We start from the raw sequence: 19624 nt of genomic DNA on the forward strand, positions 1-19624 counted from the left end.
CACTCCATACTGAGCACACGGAGAAGACGCCCCCCTAACCTGGAACTCCGATTGGCCAAGGACGCAACCGAGGCCCCACCCCTTCACTGAGAAAAGTAAATAAGACCCTCCGAGAATTTTGCTGCCGCTCCACCTCAACAACTGCGTAAGGGGCGTGGCTATGATGAGGGGAGGGGCTGGGCGAAGATTGCCCTATGAGGCGAGGGAATGAGACGTGGCTGCGAGTTGGGGATAGGGTTTCTCTTTGGGGGCGTGGCTTATGGATCCTCGTTTTCCCGCCGACGGTTGGCCACGTCACGTGACATGGGTTGGAAGATGGCGTCTCCCACAGACGGTAAGAGCCGGCTTAGCGATGTTTGCCTGCAGCCTCTTTCTTTGCTGTATGGGGAACATCCACTCTGTCTCTGCCCCTCGAACATACATTTCTTTCTTGGGCTCTTCTCCTTTCCCTTTTGTTTTTTTTCTTGCGATCCATCGCCGTCTTCAGCTCACCGGTTCTTCGCAGCAGCTTCAGAGGTGTCCAGTTTCCCCGCTCTGTAGCAGGCGTGTGGAGGAGGGCACTAGGTAGGGACTCGTTCTGGGTAAAAGGACAGGGGGTCGCCCTGGCCCTTCCTTATCTCTATTTGGGCGAGGCTGAGGGTCGAGGAGGAGATGTTACTGGAGGACATGCCTTACTGTAGTTTTCTCCTTGGGGTATCCCATTGAAAGGATCAGTTCTCTTCTGATTGAGCGCACGGATGGAACGATTCTCAAACCCTCGCAGGGGCTGCTGGCTGACCCCATCTCGATAGTGAACCGCAAGAGAAACATGATCTCTCTCCTGTCTCCTCAGTTTGGGACCATTGCCGTGGCAGCAAGAGAAGCGGGGGACGTTCTCGGCCCCTCGCCGTGAGAGTCGCTAGGAGAATGAGTATTGAGCTTTTAAGTGTTGTCTTGCACAGGTCGCAACCGCTCTTCCATCTGCTTTACGTGTTGTTTCTTAAGGCTGAGTGAATGAACGATTTCTGTTTATATGTTGTGTAAAATGCAAGTCATCTCAAGTAACAATTAAGTTGTTTTGGTATACTCCCATGCTTTTGCTCTTGGTTCTGCTTTAGAGAGGGTCTTGCAGTCATTTTTAAACGCATTTTTAGTTCTACCATCCCCATCCCAACTATATATCGATTTTATTGATATATAGGTTTCCCTCCCTTAGACAAACAGATTTTGTATTTGGAAGGAATCTTGGAAGTCCATTGCGGGAATGAAGAAATTGAAGCCAAGGTGAGCTGTATTGAGTACCTACTACATGAAAGGCATAATGCTAGGTGCTTTGGGAGACCAAAAGATGACTCAAACATATACACTTTTTTTTTTTTTTTTTTTTTCCCAGTTTCAGTTCTCTTTTTAGATGTCACCTCCCAAAGAGTCTTTCTTAGAACACAGTATCTGGAGTTGCCCTTCCCCACCATTATTCATTGTCTCAGTATCTTCCTTGTCAGCATAGTTACTATGTTAATTTTGCCCCTTGTACGCTAGATTATAAATTACAAGTTTGTCTTGTTCATAGCTGGATCCCAGGTTTAGCACAGTGCCTGACGAACAGTAGGTCTTTAATTAACATTTATTGAAAGATTGATCTGCAGAAATAATATATTACTTGATCTTAAGTTTTACGTTTAACCGAGTCTTAAATTTTGTGAGCACAGGTACATACTGTGTTAGAAATCATGGCCAGGCGTGGTGGTTCACACTTCTAATCCCAGCACTTTGGGAGGCTGAGGCAGGCAGATTGCCTGAGCTCAGGAGTTGAAGACGAGCCTAGACAACATGGTGAAACCCCATCTCTAAAAAAAATACAAAAATTATCTGGATGTGGTGCCATGCACCTGTAGTCCCAGCTACTTGGGGGGCTAAGGCAAGAGAATCGCTTGAGCCTGGGGGTGGAGGCTGCAGTGAACCATGTTCATGTCACTGCACTCCAGTCTGGGTGACAAAGCGAGACCCCGTCTCAAAAAAAAAAGAAGGAAAAACAAGAAATTTTGGATGTTTGGAGTCAAAAGAGATTCTCCTTTCTGGGTGCTCTCTTGCAAAAATGTCCTTCTCTCGCCAGAAAGAAAGGCATCTAAAAAGGGAATAGGGAGTTATTGTTAATGGGTACCAAATTTCAGTTTGGGAAGGTGAAAGTGTTCTGGAAATGAATGTGATGATTGCACAATTAATGTACTTAATACCACTGAACTGTATACTTAAAAGTTATTAAAATGGTAAAATTTATGTATATTTCACTACAATTTTTTAAAAAAGCCAAGTGATAGAAATAGAGGTAATTATTATTAAATTTTTTAGTTTATTTTTAAATTGTTTTTACAAATTTTGGGGATTTTAGAGATGTGTTCCTTGAGTTTGATTTTTTTTTTCCTTGTCTTCTCTCAATTTAGTTTCCTTTCTTTGGCCAGGAAGAGTATTAAAAATGTTAAATTTTTTTCCCTTGGTCTTCTAGCCATCCCTATGGTCACTTTATTTGCACTCTTGATTTTTAAAAGTCTTCATTCTCGTCTCTTACAAAGTTTCACTCCTCTCCACCTAATGTTTTCTTTTAATCTGAAAAAATCAAGTCAAGCACTTTGAACTTAAATTCAACGTCTCAGTAAGTATCTCATTCCAAAATATTCCATGGCCTAGCTCTCTCACTTCTATTTTTAGTGTTCCACCTGTCACTGTCTTTAAAATTTAATTCAGATAACATTGACTTGAAAATGTTTGTCAAGGCCGGGCGCGGTGGCTCAAGCCTGTAATCCTAGCACTTTGGGAGGCCGAGATGGGCGGATCACGAGGTCAGGAGATCAAGACCATCCTGGCTAACACGGTGAAACCCCGTCTCTACTAAAAAGTACAAAAAACTAGCCGGGCAAGGTGGCGGGCGCCTGTAGTCCCAGGTACTCGGGAGGCTGAGGCAGGAGAATGGCATAAACCTGGGAGGCGGAGCTTGCAGTGAGCTGAGATCCGGCCACTGCACTCCAGCCTGGGCGACAGAGCAAGACTCCGTCTCAAAAAAAAAAAAAAAAAAAAAGAAAATGTTTGTCATTTACTCTTTTGTCTTTTTCGTGATAAATTTGCTGGAGCTTCTTTGAAAAGGAGAAAACTGAAATTCAAATACAGCCATTTAATTACTTAATTTATGAGAGTAAGACTCACAGCAGAGTCTGAGTTCTATCTCAGACTGTGGTATCATAAGGTCACCCGTGTAGGTTATTAGATTGTACCCCCCATAATTTTTTTTTAAATTTTCTTTTAGAGACAGGATCTCTCTCACTCTATTGCCCATGCTGAAATGCAGTGGTATGATTATAGCTCACTGCACCCTCAAAGGCTCAAGCTATCCTCCCGTCTCAACCTCCCAAGTAGCTGGTACTATAGGCTTACACCACCATGCCCAGCTAATTTATTATTATTATTATTTATTTTGTTTTGAGACGGAGTCTCACTCTGTCACCCAGGCTGGAGTGCCGTGGCATGATCTCGGGTCACTGTAATCTCTGCCTCCTGGGTTCAAGTAATTCTCATGCCTCAGCCTCTCCAGTAGCTGAGATAACAGGCACACACCACCACACCTGGCTAATTTTTGTATTTTTAGTAGAGACAGGGTTTCACCATGTTGCCCAGGCTGGTCTCAAACTCTTGACCTCAGCTGATCCACTCACCTCAGCCTCCAAAAGTGCTAAGATTACAGACGTGAGCCACCGTGCCCTGCCTTATTATTTTTTGTAGAGATGAAGTCTCATTATGTTGCCCAGGCTGGTCTCAAACTCCTGGGCTCAGACAATCTTCCTGCCTCAGCTTCCCAAAGCACTGGGATTCCAGACACGAGCCACCGCACCTGGCCCAATAACTTTATTTTTGTTATGGTTGAACATTCCTCAGAAATTGGTAACAAAGAGAAGCTAATTTTTGATGCTTTAGTTAAGGCAGTGTATTAGTTGAGTTCTTTGCAATTAAAATGCCATTGGAAATTCCTTTGGGATATTTGGCAAAACAAATTCAGTTTAGAGAAAAGTACACGTTGAAAAATTTTGTACGTATGTGTATTTTCTGGGGAGTGAGTTCATTTTTTTCCCCAGATTTCCAAAGATGTGGCTTACCCAGAAAATGTTAAGAACTGCTGTTTATAGCATTAAATGAACTAGTTATGCAACTGGTTAGCATACTGAGCATACAATAAAAACTCAACGATGTTAATATTGAGTACTACTCTGTGCAAGGGAAGAGTGGAAGAGAGATAATGTCAAAGAATTAGGCAGAGGCTGAGTAAGATTTTATAGAGTATGGTAGATACACATTCACAGATTTAACTGGGAGGAACTTTAAGCTGGAGAGTGACACGAACTGATTGACATTTAAAAAAATCATTTCTGGCCTCTTTATAGAGAATAGATTTGGGGGCGTGAAGGGGAAAGGGCAAGAATGGGAGCAGAGAGATCTGTTAAGAGGCTGTTGAAGTAGTCCAAGAGGGAAGTGGTGGTTCCTCGGGTTATTCGATTTCAGGGTGTATTTTGAAGGTAGAAATGACTAGATTTACTCATGGATTGATTATGGAAGGGTGAAGGAAAAGAATGCATGAAGGATGACATCTGGGTTTTCGATTTGAGAAGTAGGGTTTATGGTAGTGCTATTTCTTGAGATGGAAGAAGATTGGAGGAATATGGTTTTGAAGATAATTAGGTTTAAGTGGGAATTTTTTTTTTTTTTTTTTTTTGAGACAAAGTGTGGCTCTATCACCCAGGCTGGAGTGCGGTGGTATGATCTTAGCTCACTGCAGCCACCACCTCTGGGCTCAAGCCATTCTGCCACCTCAGCCTCCCAAGTAGCTGGGACTACAGGCTGACACCACCACACCTGGCTAATTTTTTGCTTTTTATAGAGATGGGGTTTCGCCATGTTGACCAGGCTGGTCTCAAACTCAAGCAATCTACCCACCTCGGCCTTCCAAAGTGCTGGGATTACAGGCGTGCACCACTGCATCTGACCTTAAGCGGTTTTTTCATATGTAAATAGAGAGGGATTCAAATAACCACTTGGACATAAACCTTTGTAGTTCTTTAGAAAGGTTGACAATGGAAATGTAAATATGGAATCATTGGCATACAGATGAAGATAAAGTCCTCATGTTGAAATAGGAGAGTTCCCTAACCCCAGGATATGCGACAGGGGTGTGGCTTGTCTTTGTGCACTCAAACCTTTTACGGGAGGGGGAGCATGCAGATGGGTGGGTGTAGGAGTCAGGGCGAGCACTTTTGGGCTCCAGCCCCATGGTAGCATCTAGGGGTGGGTGCCTGTGACTCCCAAAGCCCAAATGGGCATGTATAACAGTGCACTCTTTTTGTTTGTTTGTTTGTTTTGAGATGGGGTCTCGCTCTGTTGCCCAGGCTAGAGTGCAGTGGCATGATCTTGGCTCACTGCAACCTCCACCTCCCAGGTTCAAATGATTCTCCTGCCTCAGCCCCCTCAGTAGCTAGCATTACAGGTGTGTGCCCCCACGCCTGGCCAATTTTTGTATTTTTAGTAGAGACAGCATTTCACCATGTTGGCCAGGCTGGTCTTTTTTTTTTTTTTTTTTTTTGAGACGGAGTCTCGCTCTGTTGCCCAGGCTGGAGTGCAGTGGCCGGATCTCAGCTCACTGCAAGCTCCGCCTCCTGGGTTTACAGCATTCTCCTGCCTCAGCCTCCTGAGTAGCTGGGACTACAGGCGCCCACCACCTTGCCCGGCTAGTTTTTTGTATTTTTTAGTAGAGACGGGGTTTCACCGGGTTAGCCAGGATGGTCTCGATCTCCTGACTTCGTGATCCGCCCGTCTCAGCCTCCCAAAGTGCTGAGATTACAGGCTTGAGCCACCGCGCCTGGCCGCCAGGCTGGTCTTGAACTCCTGACCTCAAGTGATCTACCCACTGCGGCCTCCCAAAGTGCTGGGATTACAGGCATGAGCCACCGTGCCCAGCCAGTGCACTCTTTTAGCTTTGCTGTCTGCAGATGCTTAAGTGTTAAGTGACTCAGTGCCCTCTTGGTACCAGGGTCCTTGTCTGGTGTCCAGGAAGAATCAGATTGCACATGGACTTGAAGGATGGTGAATGTATGAGTTTTATTGGGTGGTGGAGGTGGCTCTCAGCGGGATGGATGGGGAGCTGGAAAGGGGAGGGAGTGGGAAGGTGATCTATCCCTGGAGTTTGGCTATTCAGTGGCTGATCTCATCTCTGACCGTCCCCAGCCAAACTTCTCTTGGCATTCAGATGCTCCTTCTCTTCTCTCTGCAGTTCTTCTGCCCTTCTGTTCATTTCCTTGTGGAGCCTGGAGTTTGGGGTTTACATGGGTATAGAATAGCGGGGCATGGTGGGCCAAAAGGCAACTTTTGGGCATGAAAACAGGAAAGCCTGTTCCCATTTCTGGCCGAAGGTTTCCAGACTTGAGGGTGGGGCCTTTGCTGGGGGACCACCCTCTTCTTCTACCCAGTATTTTCCTGTTTTCTGTGTGTTTCAGTTTATGCCACTAAAGTGAGGTAGAGAGAGGAGCCAGTGTAGGATGGGGCCTGAGTGAAAAAGGAGAAAGAAAAAGGAGATTCAGTGAGGTAGGAGAGAAACCAGCGTAGTAGTTTTATAGAAGCGGGGAGTAGTATTTCAAGGAAAGTAGTCAGTGTGTGGATGCTGCAAAAACATCACATGAGACAGAACAGCCTGAGTATGGTGGCTCACACCTGTAATCCCAGCACTTTGGGAGGCCGAGGCAGGTGGATCACCTGAGGTCAGGAGTTCGAGACCAGCCTGGCCAACGTGGTGAAACCCCATCTCTACTAAAAATACTAAAAATAAAAAATTAGTGGGGCATGGTGGCGTGTGCCTGTCATCCCAGCTACTTAGGAGGCTGAGGCAGGAGAATCACTTGAACCTGGGAGGCTAAGGTTGCAGTGAGCCTAGATCACGTTATTACACTCTAGCCTAGGAGACAAGAGCGAAACTCCGTCTCAAAAAAAAAAAAAAAAAAAGATGGAATAGAGAAGTGACCTCTGGATTTGGCAACATAGGTCATAGATGCCTTGACAATAGCAGTTTCTATGTATGTAGGGACAGAAGCCTGATTGTTGTACATTAAGGAGAGAGAGTGATGTAAGGAAGTAGAGACAGCAGAAAAGACAACATAAGAACTTTTGCAGTGAAGGGGGTATGGAAGAGGTCATGGGGTCAAGAGAGAGGGTTTTTGGTTTTCTTTTCTTTTCCTTTTTTTTTAAAGCAGTGTCCCACTTTGTCATCTAGGCTGGAGTTCAGTGGGACAAACAGAGCTTACTCACTGCAGCTTCGACCTGCCAGGCTGAAGTCACTCTCCCACCTCAGCCTCCTGAGTAGCTGGGACTGACTATAAGGGTACACCACCACACCCAGCCAGGTTTCACTGTGTTGCCCAGGCTGGTCTTGAACTCCTGAGCTTGGCCTCCCAAAGTGCTGGGATTATAGGCATGAGGCACCCCGCCTGCCCTGGTGGTTTTTTGTTTTGTTTTGTTTTTTGTTTTGTTTTTTTGAGATGGAATCTCACTCTGTTGCCTGGGCTGGAGTGCAGTGGTGCGATCTTGGCTCACTGCAACCTCTGCCTCCCGGGTTTAAGCGATTCTCATCCCTCAGCCTCCCGAGTAGCTGGGATTACAGGTGCCTGCCACTACACCCAGCTAATTTTTTGTATTTTAGTAAAGACGGGGGTATCACCGTGTTGGCCAGGCTGGTCTTGAACTCCTGACCTTGTGATTCACGTGTTGGCCTCCCGAAATGCTGGGATTACAGGTGTGAGCCACCATGTCTGGCTGGGTTATTTTTTTTTTTGAGACAGAGTCTTGATTTGTCGTCCAGGCTGGAGTGCAGTGGCCAAATCTCAGCTCACTGCAAGCTCCGCCTCCCGGGTTTACGCCATTCTCCTGCCTCAGCCTCCCGAGTAGCTGGGACTACAGGCGCCTGCCACCTCGCCCGGCTAGTTTTTTGTATTTTTTGGTAGAGACGAGGTTTCACCGGGTTAGCCAGGATGGTCTCAATCTCCTGACCTTGTGATCCGCCCGTCTCGGCCTCCCAAAGTGCTGGGATTACAGACTTGAGCCACCGCGCCCGGCCTTTTTTTTTTTTTTTTAAAAGCACAGATTCTGCAACCGGCTTGATTGCTACTGAGCATGAGGCTAGAGAAGGTAGAAACTGATGGTACATGAGAAAGATGATATTCAAGTGATGTCCTTGACAAAGCAAAAGAAGGTGGCATCTAGAGTGCTATCAGAAGAGTCTGTTTCATGGAAGTAGAAACAATTCATTGTAACTGGAGGAAAGCACAAGAGTATGAATGAAGATGCACGTGGGTTTATTGATACTCATTTTTCTTAACACTCCCAATAAAATATCACTCCCATTCATAGATTGAAAGAGTGAGGTTTGGTAAGGGAGAATGATGTATTTGTATTCTATCACGGACCAGTGGCATCAATAGTTACAGAACTCATATCTCTAGACTTCCAGGTGAGTGTTCCAGTTTATGTCCTTTGAGATTGAAGTGTCATATACATTAATGTGTTTCCTATCTTCTTGGTTCATCTGGATGTTTTGTTCTAGGGACAGATCTGGAAGCATCTTTGCTAAGTTTTGAAAAACTTGACCGTGCCTCACCAGATCTTTGGCCAGAACAATGTAAGTTTTTGCTTTCTTTATATCAGAGTCACTGTAGGAGAAACAATGCTCCTTTTTAAAGAGATTTTTAAAGAGTTATCATTTATTTATTTGGAAATTTTTATTTATTTTGAAGCTAGTCAAATTTAGCAGTGGGGGATTGTATACAAACTTTAGTGACACTAACATTAATAAGTTCTGATAACTGGCTGAGCCTGTTGGCTCATGCCCGTAATCCCAGCACTTTGGGAGGCCGAGTTGGGAGGATTACCTGAGGTCAGGAGTTTGAGACCAGCGTGGCCAACATGGCGAAACCCTGTCTCTACTAAAAAAAAAAAATAGAAATATTAGCTGGATGTGGTGGCACACGCCTGTAATCCCAGCTACTCAGGAGGCTGAGGCATGAGAATCTTTTGAACCCAAGAGGCGGAGGCTGCAGTGAGCAGAGATCATGCCACTGCACTTCAGCCTGGGTGACAGAGTGAGACTTTGTCTCAAAAAAAAAAAAAAAAAAAAAGTTCTGATAACCCACTACCATCAGACCAGCCTGAAGAGTTATCATTTAACTTTAATGATTAAAGTTTTATTTTATTTCAAAGAGAAGAGACTGAAGTCCAGTGTTAAGAATAGCTGTTTGGTGTTTTAATTTTTTCAGAACACAGTGTAACTCAGAAAATAAGGAGCCTTTAAGCAATAATAATTGTTTTGTTTGAACCAGAGTCTCTCTCTGTCTCCCAGGGTAGAGTGCAGTGGTGCACTCAGGTCACTGCATCCTCTGCCTCAGGATTCAAGCGATTCTCCTGCCTTAGCCTCCCAGGTAGCTGGGACTACAGGTGCATGCCACCACGCCCGGCTAATTTTTTGTGTTTTTAGTAGAGACGGAGTTTCACCATGTTGGCCACATTGGTCTCAAACTCCTGACCTCAGATGATCTGCCTGCCTTGACCTCCCAGAGTGCTGGTATTAGAGGCCTGAACCACTGCACCTGGCCCACTCTTACAAAGTTAATCACTTTTAATCGCACAAATCCTTGTAAAAGGTACAACTCCGGCCAGGTGTGGTGGCTCATGCCTGTAATCCAAGCACATTGAGAGGCCGAGGTGGGCGGATTACCTGACATCAGGAGTTTCAGATCAGCCTGGCTAACATGGTGAAACCCAGTTTCTACTAAAAATACAAAAAATTATCTGGGCGTGGTGGCACATGCCTGTAATCCCAGCTGTTTGGGAGACTGAGGCAGGAGAATCGCTTGAACCTGGAAGGTGGAGGTTGCAGTGAGCAGAGGTTGCAGTGAGCTGAGATCACTCCATTGCACTCCAGGTTGAGCAACAAAGAGTGAAGCTCTGTCTCAAAAAAAAAAAAAAAAAAAGGTAGACATCCTTTTGACTTGTTTTATACTTATACAGATAAGGAAATAATAATTTTTAAAGTATATATAAGAGGGATTTTTTTTTTTTTTTTGAGACGGAGTCTCGCTCTGTCACCCAGGCTGGAGTGCGGTGGCCAGATCTCAGCTCACTGCAAGCTCCCCCTCCCGGGTTTACGCCATTCTCCTGCCTGAGCCTCCCGAATAGCTGAGATGACAGGCGCCCGCCACCTCGCCCGGCTAGTTTTTTGTATTTTTTTAGTAGAGACGGGGTTTCACCGTGTTCGCCAGGATGGTCTCAATCTCCTGACCTCGTGATCCGCCCGCCTCGGCCTCCCAAAGTGCTGGGATTACAGGCTTGAGCCACCGCGCCCGGCCCTGAGGGATTTTTTTTGTTCATAATGATGGAGTTATACATGTGGCCTGCCACTTAACTTACTCCACATATGAACAGTTCCATCTTGGTATATGTATGTCTACTTCATTTCATTGTATGGATATATTATAGTTTATATATTCATACATTATTTGGAAACTTAAGTTATATCTAGTTTTTGTTGTTGTTGTTGTTGTTTTAATTTGAGCCAGGGTCTCACTGTCACCCAGGCTTTGTGCAGTGGCATGATCACAGCTGACTACAGCCTCAACCTCCTGGGCTCAAGTGATCCTCTCACTTCAGCCTCCTGAGTAGCTGGGACCACAGGCATGCACCACCACAACCAGCTATTTAAAAAAAATTTTTTGGGGGGACAGGGTCTCACCGTGTTGCCCAGACTGGTCTTGGACTCCTGGCCTCAGGCTGTCTTGCCACCTTGGCTTCCCAGAGTGCTAGGATTACAGGTGTAAGGCACTGTGCCCAGCCTATATCTAGTTTTTGATTTTACAGATAGTTTATCAGTGAATACTCAGGTATACATATCTTTGTATACATGGAAGAGAATAACTGTATGAGGGCCCCTTTCCTCACATTCTAGCCAGTATTAGATGTTACTAATCTATTACTTTCATTTTGCATTTCCTTTTTGGTGAGATTGAACTTTTTTTTTTTTTTTTTTGAGACAGAGTCTCGCTCTGTTGCCCAGGTTGGAGTGCAGTGGGGTGATCTCAGCTCACAGCAACTTCTACTTCCCGGGTTCAAGCAATTCTCCTGCCTCAGCCTCACAAGTAGCTGGGACTATAGGTGCATGCTGCCACATCTGGCTAATCTTTTGTATTTTAGTACAGACGGGGTTTCACTGTGTTGTCCAGACTGGTCTCGAACTCCTGAGCTCAGGCAAAGATCTTATTTTAATTATTTATTTTTTTTAGAGACAGAGTCTCATTCTGTCACCCAGGCTAAAGTGCAATGTCACAATGATAGCTTACTGCAGCCTCCAACTTCTGAGTTCAAGCCATCCTCCTGCCTCAGCGTCCTGAGTAGCTAGGACTATAGGTGTGCATTACCATGCCCAACTAACTGTTTTTTTGTGTTTTGTTTTTTGTTTTTTTTGGGGGACAGGGTCTTGCTCTGTTGCCCAGGTTGAAGTGCAGTGGTGTGATCATGGCTCACTGCAGCCTCAACTTCCTGGGCTCAAGCCTTCCAAGTAGCTAGGACTGGGGTGCATGTCACTATGCCTGGCTAAGTTTTGTATTTTTTGTAGAGATGGGGTTTCACTATATTGCCCAGGCTGGTCTCCAACTCCTGAGCTCGAGTGATTCACCTGCTTCAGCCTCCCTAAGTGCTGGGATTACAGGCATGAGCCATTGCACCCAGCCCAGTTTTTTAATTTTTTGTAGAGTCTGGAGACTTGCCTTGTTGCCCAGGCTGATCTTCAAGTGATCCTCCTGCCTTGTCTTCCCAAAATGCCCAGCCCTGATTTTTATTTTTCTGCCTTTTAATGTGATTCTTTCTGTAAGAAACTTAAAATAAATAAAATTGGATTGACAGAATAGCATCTCTAAAAAGGCAGTTTAAAGTTTCTGGTAAGAGATATTGTATCTTACCACCCTCCCAACCAGCTAACTCCTGGTCCTTCCAAGTTCAGTTGAGGCATTATTTTCTTTGAGAAGCTTTTTATGCCCCCTGGGTCTGACTTAGCTTTCCATTTTTTGTCTTCCCATAGCCCTGGCATCTTTCTTTGAGGACTGAAACAGTATTATAGTTATTGGTTTATTCTTTCTCTTGTTCTAAACTATAAGAAAACAGACAAAGCTGTTTTCTTATTTTCTTATTATTTGGATCTTCTATGCCTGAGCAATCATACTTATTGAATAAATATTGTTTTGTTTTTCTTTTAGTACCAGGTGTTGCTGAATTTGCAGCTTCCTTCAAAAGTGTAAGTAATATAAGTAATATCCCTTACCTACTGAGGTCGATCCAAAGTTTCGCTCCTGGGTAAAAGCTCAGATCTCTCTTTTTTATTTTATTTTATTTATGACAAAGTCTCACTTTTCACCCAGGCTGGAGTGCAGTGGTGCAATCTCGGCTCACTGCAACTTCCACTTACCAGGTTCAAGCAATTCTCCTGCCGCAGCCTCCTAAGTAGCTGGGATTACAGGTGCCCACCACCACGCCTGGCTAATTTTTGTATTTTTAGTAGAGTTGGGGTTTCACCATGTTGGTCAGGTTGGTCTCAAACTCCTCACCTCAAGTGATCCACCCACTTCAGCCTCCCAAAGTGCTGGGATTACAGGTGTGAGCCACTGGGCCTGGCCTTTTAAAATTTTTTATGGAGATGAGGTCTCACTGTGTTTCCCAGGCTGGTCTTGAACTCCTGGGTTCAAGTGATCGTCCTGCTTCAGCTTCCCATAGCATTAGGATTACAGGTGTGAGCTATTGTACCTGTTATTATTTTTTTTTAATGTGGAAAAATGGGAAAAATAACACCTACTTTATAGAGTTGATTTGGAGGTAAATGGCCTGATGCGTGTAAAGTGTTTTGCTTGTCACGTAATAGGTACTGAGTACATTTTAATTAAAAAAAGAGAAGGATGCAAAGCTGAAATAATGTTTCTCAACTCTACCTTTTGTGCATGACAGAATCATCAACATGCAGCTATGGAGCTCTTGAAAAATGCACTGTAACAAATGAGCACCAAGAAAAAAATAATAATTAAAAAAAAGAAAAACATATGAGGAGTCTCTTGCTCTACTTTTTCCACTGGACCCTTCCCTACCCCTCATATTCTAAATCATTATGTCTGGAGTGTGGCCAAGGCATTTATATTTTTTAAAGTTACATAGGTGATTCTTGTGTGCAACTAGCGTTAAACTGCTGACCCAGAGCTATTCTAAGAATGGACTTTCTTTCATGGTTTTTTTTTTTTTTTTTTTTTTTTTCCGCTCTGTGGCCGAGGCTGGAGTGCAGTGGCGCGATCTTGGCTCACTGCAAGCTCCGCCTCCTGGGTTCACACCATTTTCCTGCCTCCGCCTCCCAAGTAACTGGGACTACAGGCGCCCGCCACCCCGTCCGGCTAGTTTTTTGTATTTTTTAGTAGAGACGGGGTTTCACCGTGTTAACCAGGATGGTCTCGATCTCCTGACCTCGTGATCCGCCCGTCTCGGCCTCCCAAAGTGCTGGGATTACAGGCTTGAGCCATTGCGCCCTGCCGGTTTTTTTTTTTTTTTTTTTTTTTGAGACGGAGTCTCGCTCTGTCGCCCAGGTTGTAATGCAGTAGCGTGATCTCGACTCACTGCAAGCTCCGCCTCCCAGGTTCATGCCATTCTCCTGCCTCAGTCTCCGGAGTAGCTGGGACTACAGGCGCCCGCCACCACATGGGGCTAATTTTTTTTTTTTGTATTTTCAGTAGAGACGGGGTTTCACCGTGCTAGCCAGGATGATCTCGATCTCCTGACCTCTTGATCTGCCCGCCTTGGCCTCCCAAAGTGCTGGGATTACAGGCGTGAGCCACCGCGCCTGTCCCTTCTTTCATAGTTTTAAGTTCACTTTCATAAATGAAAAATTGTAAAATTCTGAAGTTTTCTAAAACCTACAATAAAATTGTGAAATTCCAAGTCATGACCATTCTAGACTTCTCTCACTTAGAATGAGGATTTGCTCATTCTTGATTCTTCTTTAAATCTTCCCCTATGCCAGAGAATGTTACTTATACTGATCAGCGTTTCAAACAGTTGGAGTCTTTCACCAGATCTGAATTTCAAGTAATTTCTTTCATTGCTATACTAACTTGTACTGCATAAACCAGTAATAGTGGTCATACCTGTTCTTCCACAATAATTTCTCTGAGACTGACTTTAAAGATGAGCCATGTTTTTTACAGTGACTATTTGTAGGCCATATCTAAACCTGGAGAAATCCAGGTTTTTTAACTTATAATCTGCCAGTATTTTCAAACAACCTGAAGGCTATGTGACAAGCTGCATTTTTTCTTTTTGGTTTTTGAGACAGAGTAATACTCTCACCCAGGCTGGAGTACAGTGGCACGATCTTGGTTCTCTGCAACCTCTGCCTCCCACATTCAAGAGGTTCAAGCAATTCTCGTGCCTCAGCCTCCCGAGTAGCTGAGTTTGCAGGTGTGTGCCACCACGCCTGGCTAGTTTTTTTTGTATTTTTAGTAGAGATGGGGTTTCTGCCTGTTAGGCAGGCGGGTCTCAAACTCCTGACTCCTGACCTCAAGTAATCCGCCCACCTTGGCAGCCACCGCATCCGGCCCAGGCTACATTTCTTATAAAAATAATAGGGTCTCTTCACACTTTTTATGTGTCTGAATGGATATATTATTTTTTGACAGCCTATTACTAGTTCTCCGCCCAAATGGATGGCTGAGATAGAACGTGATGACATCGACATGTTGAAAGGTAAGTGATGCTGGTTACACTTTTAACTGGGTATTTATGTTTTTCCATAAACCACCTCTCCATTTTGTTTCCGTTTCCTTACAAGTATTTTTGGCTTCAGACTTCTCATTTAAACTTCCTTATTTGTAGTTTTTCATGTCTGTAATGCCCTTCTCTACCTTTTCCATGTGTAGAAATCCTGCCAATTCAAGACTCAGTCTTAGTGAATTCTACTGCTGCTGCTAAATTCTTCTAATGTGAACTTAATTTTGTACAATACAGTTAACAAATAGCTCTAACATAAATTTTTTGATTTAGTTCCCATAAAGGTCCTGTGAGTTGGATATGATTATATTCAAAGTTCATAAATTAACCAAGATAGAATGAGTTAAAATTTGGCTGGGCGTGGCTCACGCCTGTAATCCCAGCACTTTGGGAGGCCAAGGCGGGCGGATCACCTGAGGTCAGAAGTTTGAGACCAGACTGACCAACATAACGAAACCATGTCTCTACTAAAAATACAAAAATCAACCAGACATGGTGGCAAGCTTCTGTAATCCCAGCCACTCTGGAGGCTGAGGCAGGAGAATCACTTGAACCTAGAAGATGGAGGTTGTGGTGAGCAATTGTTCCACTGCACTGCAGCCTGGCTGACAGAGTAAGACTGTATCTCAAAAAAAAAAAAAAAAGTTCAAAAATTTTAACTCTGATTTTTTTTTTTTTTTCAGACGGAGTCTCGTTCTTGTTGCCCAGGCTGGAGTGCAGTGGTGCAGTCTCGGCTCACTGCAGCCTCTGCCTCCCGGGTTCAAGCGATTCTCCTGCCTCAGCCTCCTGAGTAGCTGGAACTACAGGCACCCCCTACCACACCCGGCTAATTTTTGTATTTTTGGTAGAGATGGGGTTTCACCATATTGGCCAGGCTGGTCTCGAACTCCTGACCTCCAGTGATCTACCCACCTCAGCCTCCCAGAGTGCTGGGATTACAGGTGTGAGCCACCACGCCCAGCGTAAACTGTGCTCTTTTAAGTCTAGTCTCTTTCCAGTATAACACAAGTGCCTTATTTAGAATTTACTGCCATATATTGTCAGTACTATTAAATGACAACCTCTTAGTGGGTTAAAACCTATTTTTTATTTTTTTATCCCATCAATTTCTTCTATAAAGAATATTATAAGTAGTGAATATTGTTGTTTGATAAATGATTTGAAACTCAATCACAAAGTGGAAATTTAAATTAAAAAACATTAATTTTCCATAATTTTTGCCCTACTTTATTTATTTTATCATCCTTCTGGTGATAAGATTCATGATGATTGTGAAGTAATAGACTGAAATTAAGGTAAAAACCTGGGATTCTTGAGGTATTTAAACAGCTGAACATATCAAGAAAGTCTACTTATGCTAGGTGTAGATAATGACTGTGGCATGATAAATGAGGTTAAAAAAAACACATTTATTTGGTTTTAGAAGTAATTCATTGTTCTTCATGAAATGCTTAAATGCAGATTCCCTCCTCCTGCCATGGAAAAATTAAGTCTCAAGGGCATCTCAGGTTCATTCTTCTAATGTTTCAAACAGACATTTTTATAATATCTCATCAGCATGTATTTCTTAAGGCAACTCTAAATTTTTAGTGAGGGATCATAGCATTATATTCTATGCAAACTGACCTGTGTCTTAAACCTAAAAGGAATTGGGTGCTGTTTAAATAAAAATTCAGGAAAGAAAATGTTTAAATATTGTCTTTGTGTGTGTGTGTGAGTGTGTGTGTGCAGGAGACTGGAGTTTTTTTTAATTACTCAGTCTCCCCGAGAATTTGGGGATTAGAGTTTTTAAGGATAATTTGGTGGGCTGGGGGGACAGTGAGTTGCTAGTGCTGATTGATTGGGCCGGAGATGAAATCACAGGGAGTCAGAACTGTCCTCTTGTGCTGAGTCAGTTCCTGGGTGGGGGCCACAAGATCAGATGAACCAGTTTATTGATCTGGGTGGTACCAACTGATCCATCAAATGCAAGGCCTGCAAAATATCTCAAGCACAGAAACACCCAATAGTGAAACCACCACTGCAGAAGTATAACTGTGATGGTGAAAGAGATCTGACCTAAGCAACTCCCATTTGCTCCTAACCTCCAACAGTATGCTGTGTTTTTACTTAGTAAACTTAAAGATTTTTATAGGAATTTGGTTTGAAGGGAAAGTTTAAATTTTTATTTAGTCTTTGTTTTTTAAACTTAGGGAAATGGGGAATAGTAAGTTTTGTTGCCACTTTATTATAAGTCGAAATAATGTGGACTTACAATTAACAGTGGAGACAATATCCATTTTGTCAGATCAGATATGTCTTCAAGTCTTTCTTAATGCTATATCAAAAGACAAGGTTTTACATTTTAATGACGTATTCCAAACGAATGTTATAAATAATGTTTCCTGAAGATGAAACACTTGTTATTTTATTATTTTTTCTTGTTTTATTTGAGAAAGGGTCTCCCTCTGTCACCCAGACTGTAGTGCAGTGGTGCCATCATGGCTCACTGCAGCTTTGACCTCCTGGTGATCCTCCCACCCCAGCCTCCTGAGTAGCTGGGACTACAGGCATACACCACCATACCCAGCTAATTTTATTTTATTTTATTTTATTTTGAGACGGAATCTGTCTTTGTTGCCTAGGCTGGAGTGCAGTGGTACAATCTCAGCTGTCTGCAGCCTTTGCTTCCTGGGTTAAAGTGATTCTCCTGTTTCAGCCTTCTGAGTAGCTGGGACTACAGCCGCCTGCCACCATACCCAGCTAATCCTTATATTTTTAGTAGAGACAGGGTTTCGCCAGGTTGGCCAGGCTGGTCTCGAACCCCTGACCTCAGGTGATCTGCCCACCTTGGCCTCCCAAAGTGCCAGGATTACAGGTGTGAGCCACCATGCCTGGCTGAATTTTTGTATTATTTTTATACAGGTGAGGTATCATGTTGCCCAGGCTGGTCTTGAACTCCTGGGCTCAAGCGATCCTCTTGCCTTAGCCTCCCAAGTAGCTGGGACTGCAGGCATGTGCCACTGTGCCCGGCTAATTCTGTTTTTATGCAAATTCGTTTATTTTTAAGTGGGTAAGCTTATCTGAGGAATTTTGCCATAGTGGGAAAATTCCCTGATTTTTGTGTGTGTGTGTGTGTGTGTGTGTGTGTGTGTGTGTGTGTGTGTGTAAGATGGGGGGAGGAGTTACGGATCCATTTTCTACTTATTCAGTGGTAATTACGCTCGAAAACTTGTATAACAAGAGTTCCCAACCCAAATAAGTTGCTACTAGAGAAGAGTGGAAAGAAATGATGTTGAAATAAATGATTCTGTTTCAGAACTGGGGAGTCTCACCACGGCTAATTTGATGGAGAAGGTACGAGGCCTACAGAACCTAGCCTATCAGCTGGGGCTGGATGAGTGTGAGTACTCCAATCGCATTTGTTCAGGGTTACATGCTGTGTATTATCACCGTGAGCTCCAGTTATAATTCAGAAAGTATATTAGGGAAAAGAGAAGTGTTCTGAAGGTAAGAAGTCAATCTAATTCATTGACTTTTTATGGTGGAGTGTGGTGGAATAATTACTGGATTTACTAGGTAACAAATGATTTTTCTTTATACAGTAAAACTATATTGAAATCCCTTCAGGTTATTATCTCATTTTAAAATAGACAAGAGTCTTACTATGTTGTACAGGCTGGTCTTCAACTCCTGGGCTCAAGTGATCCTCCTGCCTTAGCCTCTGAAGTTGCTGGGACTACAAGCATGTACCATCGTGCCTGGGTAATTTTAGAATTTTTTTGTAGAGACAGAGTCTCACTATATTGCCCAGGCTGGTCTTGAACTCTTGGGTTTAAGTGATCCTCTTGCCTCAGCCTTCCAAAGTGCTGGGATTATAGGCATGAACCACCGTGCCCAAATAGCATTTTACTTCACAAATAAATTTAAGGCTGGCCATAGTGGCTCATGCCTGTAATCCCAGCTACTTAGGAGGCTGAGGATGGAGAATCACTTGAAACTGGGAGGCAGAGGTTGCAGTGAGCCAAGATCATGCCATTGCACTCCAGCCTGGGCGACAGAGTGAGACTGTCTCAAAAACAAGAAAATTAATTTAAAATTTCTAATTTTCAACTGATAGTCGTCACTTCCTCAGACCTCTTTATCCTTCCTTTATTTCTATTACTGTCATCAGCAGTTGGCTTTCTTTTACCAAGAAAACATTTTTGAATTGGTTATGGAATCAAGAAATAGAGAACAACAAACTGCTTCAAGATATGGTTGTTAGCCGGTCTGCTAAGTTCACACATTAATACCTAACTCTTCTCTATATACTGGTAATTTATTTCTTTTTTTTTTTTTTTTTTTTTTTTTTGAGATGGAGTTTTGCTCTTGTTGCCTAGGCTGGAGTGCAATAGCACGATCTTGGTTCACCACAACCTCCGCCTCCCAGGTTCAAGCGATTCTCCTGCCTCAGCCTCCCGAGTAGCTAGGATTATAGGCATGTGCCACCACTCCGAGCTAATTTTGTATTTTTAGTCGAGATGGGGTTTCTCCATGTTGGTCAGGCTGGTCTTGAACTCCTGACCTCAGGTGATTGGCCCAACTCCACCTCCCAAAGTGCTGGGATTATAGGCATGAGCCACCGTGCCTGGCCATTTTGTTTTTTGTTTTTTTGTTTTATTTGTTTGTTTTTTAAGAGACTGGGTTTTTCTATGTTGCCTAGGCTGGACTTGAGTTCCTGGGCTCAAGCTATCATCCCACCTCAGCCTTCTGAGTAGCTGAGACTACAGGCACATACCACTGTGCCTGGCTTTTT

At 43.7% G+C, this 19624-nt stretch overlaps 1 protein-coding gene across 2 annotated transcripts in view; it reads left to right on the plus strand.

Annotated features, from left to right (window-relative positions):
- Positions 1–105: 105 nt before the first annotated feature.
- LIN52 (lin-52 DREAM MuvB core complex component) overlaps positions 106–19624 on the plus strand; it is a 111337-nt gene continuing 91818 nt past the window's right edge. Inside the window, exons 1-5 of one of the 2 annotated variants that reach the window (XM_073011153.1) lie at positions 106–334; positions 8606–8680; positions 12303–12340; positions 14757–14823; positions 18146–18229. In XM_073011153.1, coding sequence (XP_072867254.1) covers positions 208–334; positions 8606–8680; positions 12303–12340; positions 14757–14823; positions 18146–18229 — 391 coding nt within the window. In that variant the 5' untranslated portion in view covers positions 106–207. The remainder of the gene's footprint in view (positions 335–8605; positions 8681–12302; positions 12341–14756; positions 14824–18145; positions 18230–19624) is intronic. The other variant, XM_037984707.2, reaches the window with a different exon arrangement.

The sequence above is a fragment of the Chlorocebus sabaeus genome, chromosome 24, assembly GCF_047675955.1.
Source record: "Chlorocebus sabaeus isolate Y175 chromosome 24, mChlSab1.0.hap1, whole genome shotgun sequence".
In the NCBI taxonomy this organism is placed as follows: Eukaryota; Metazoa; Chordata; class Mammalia; order Primates; family Cercopithecidae; genus Chlorocebus; species Chlorocebus sabaeus.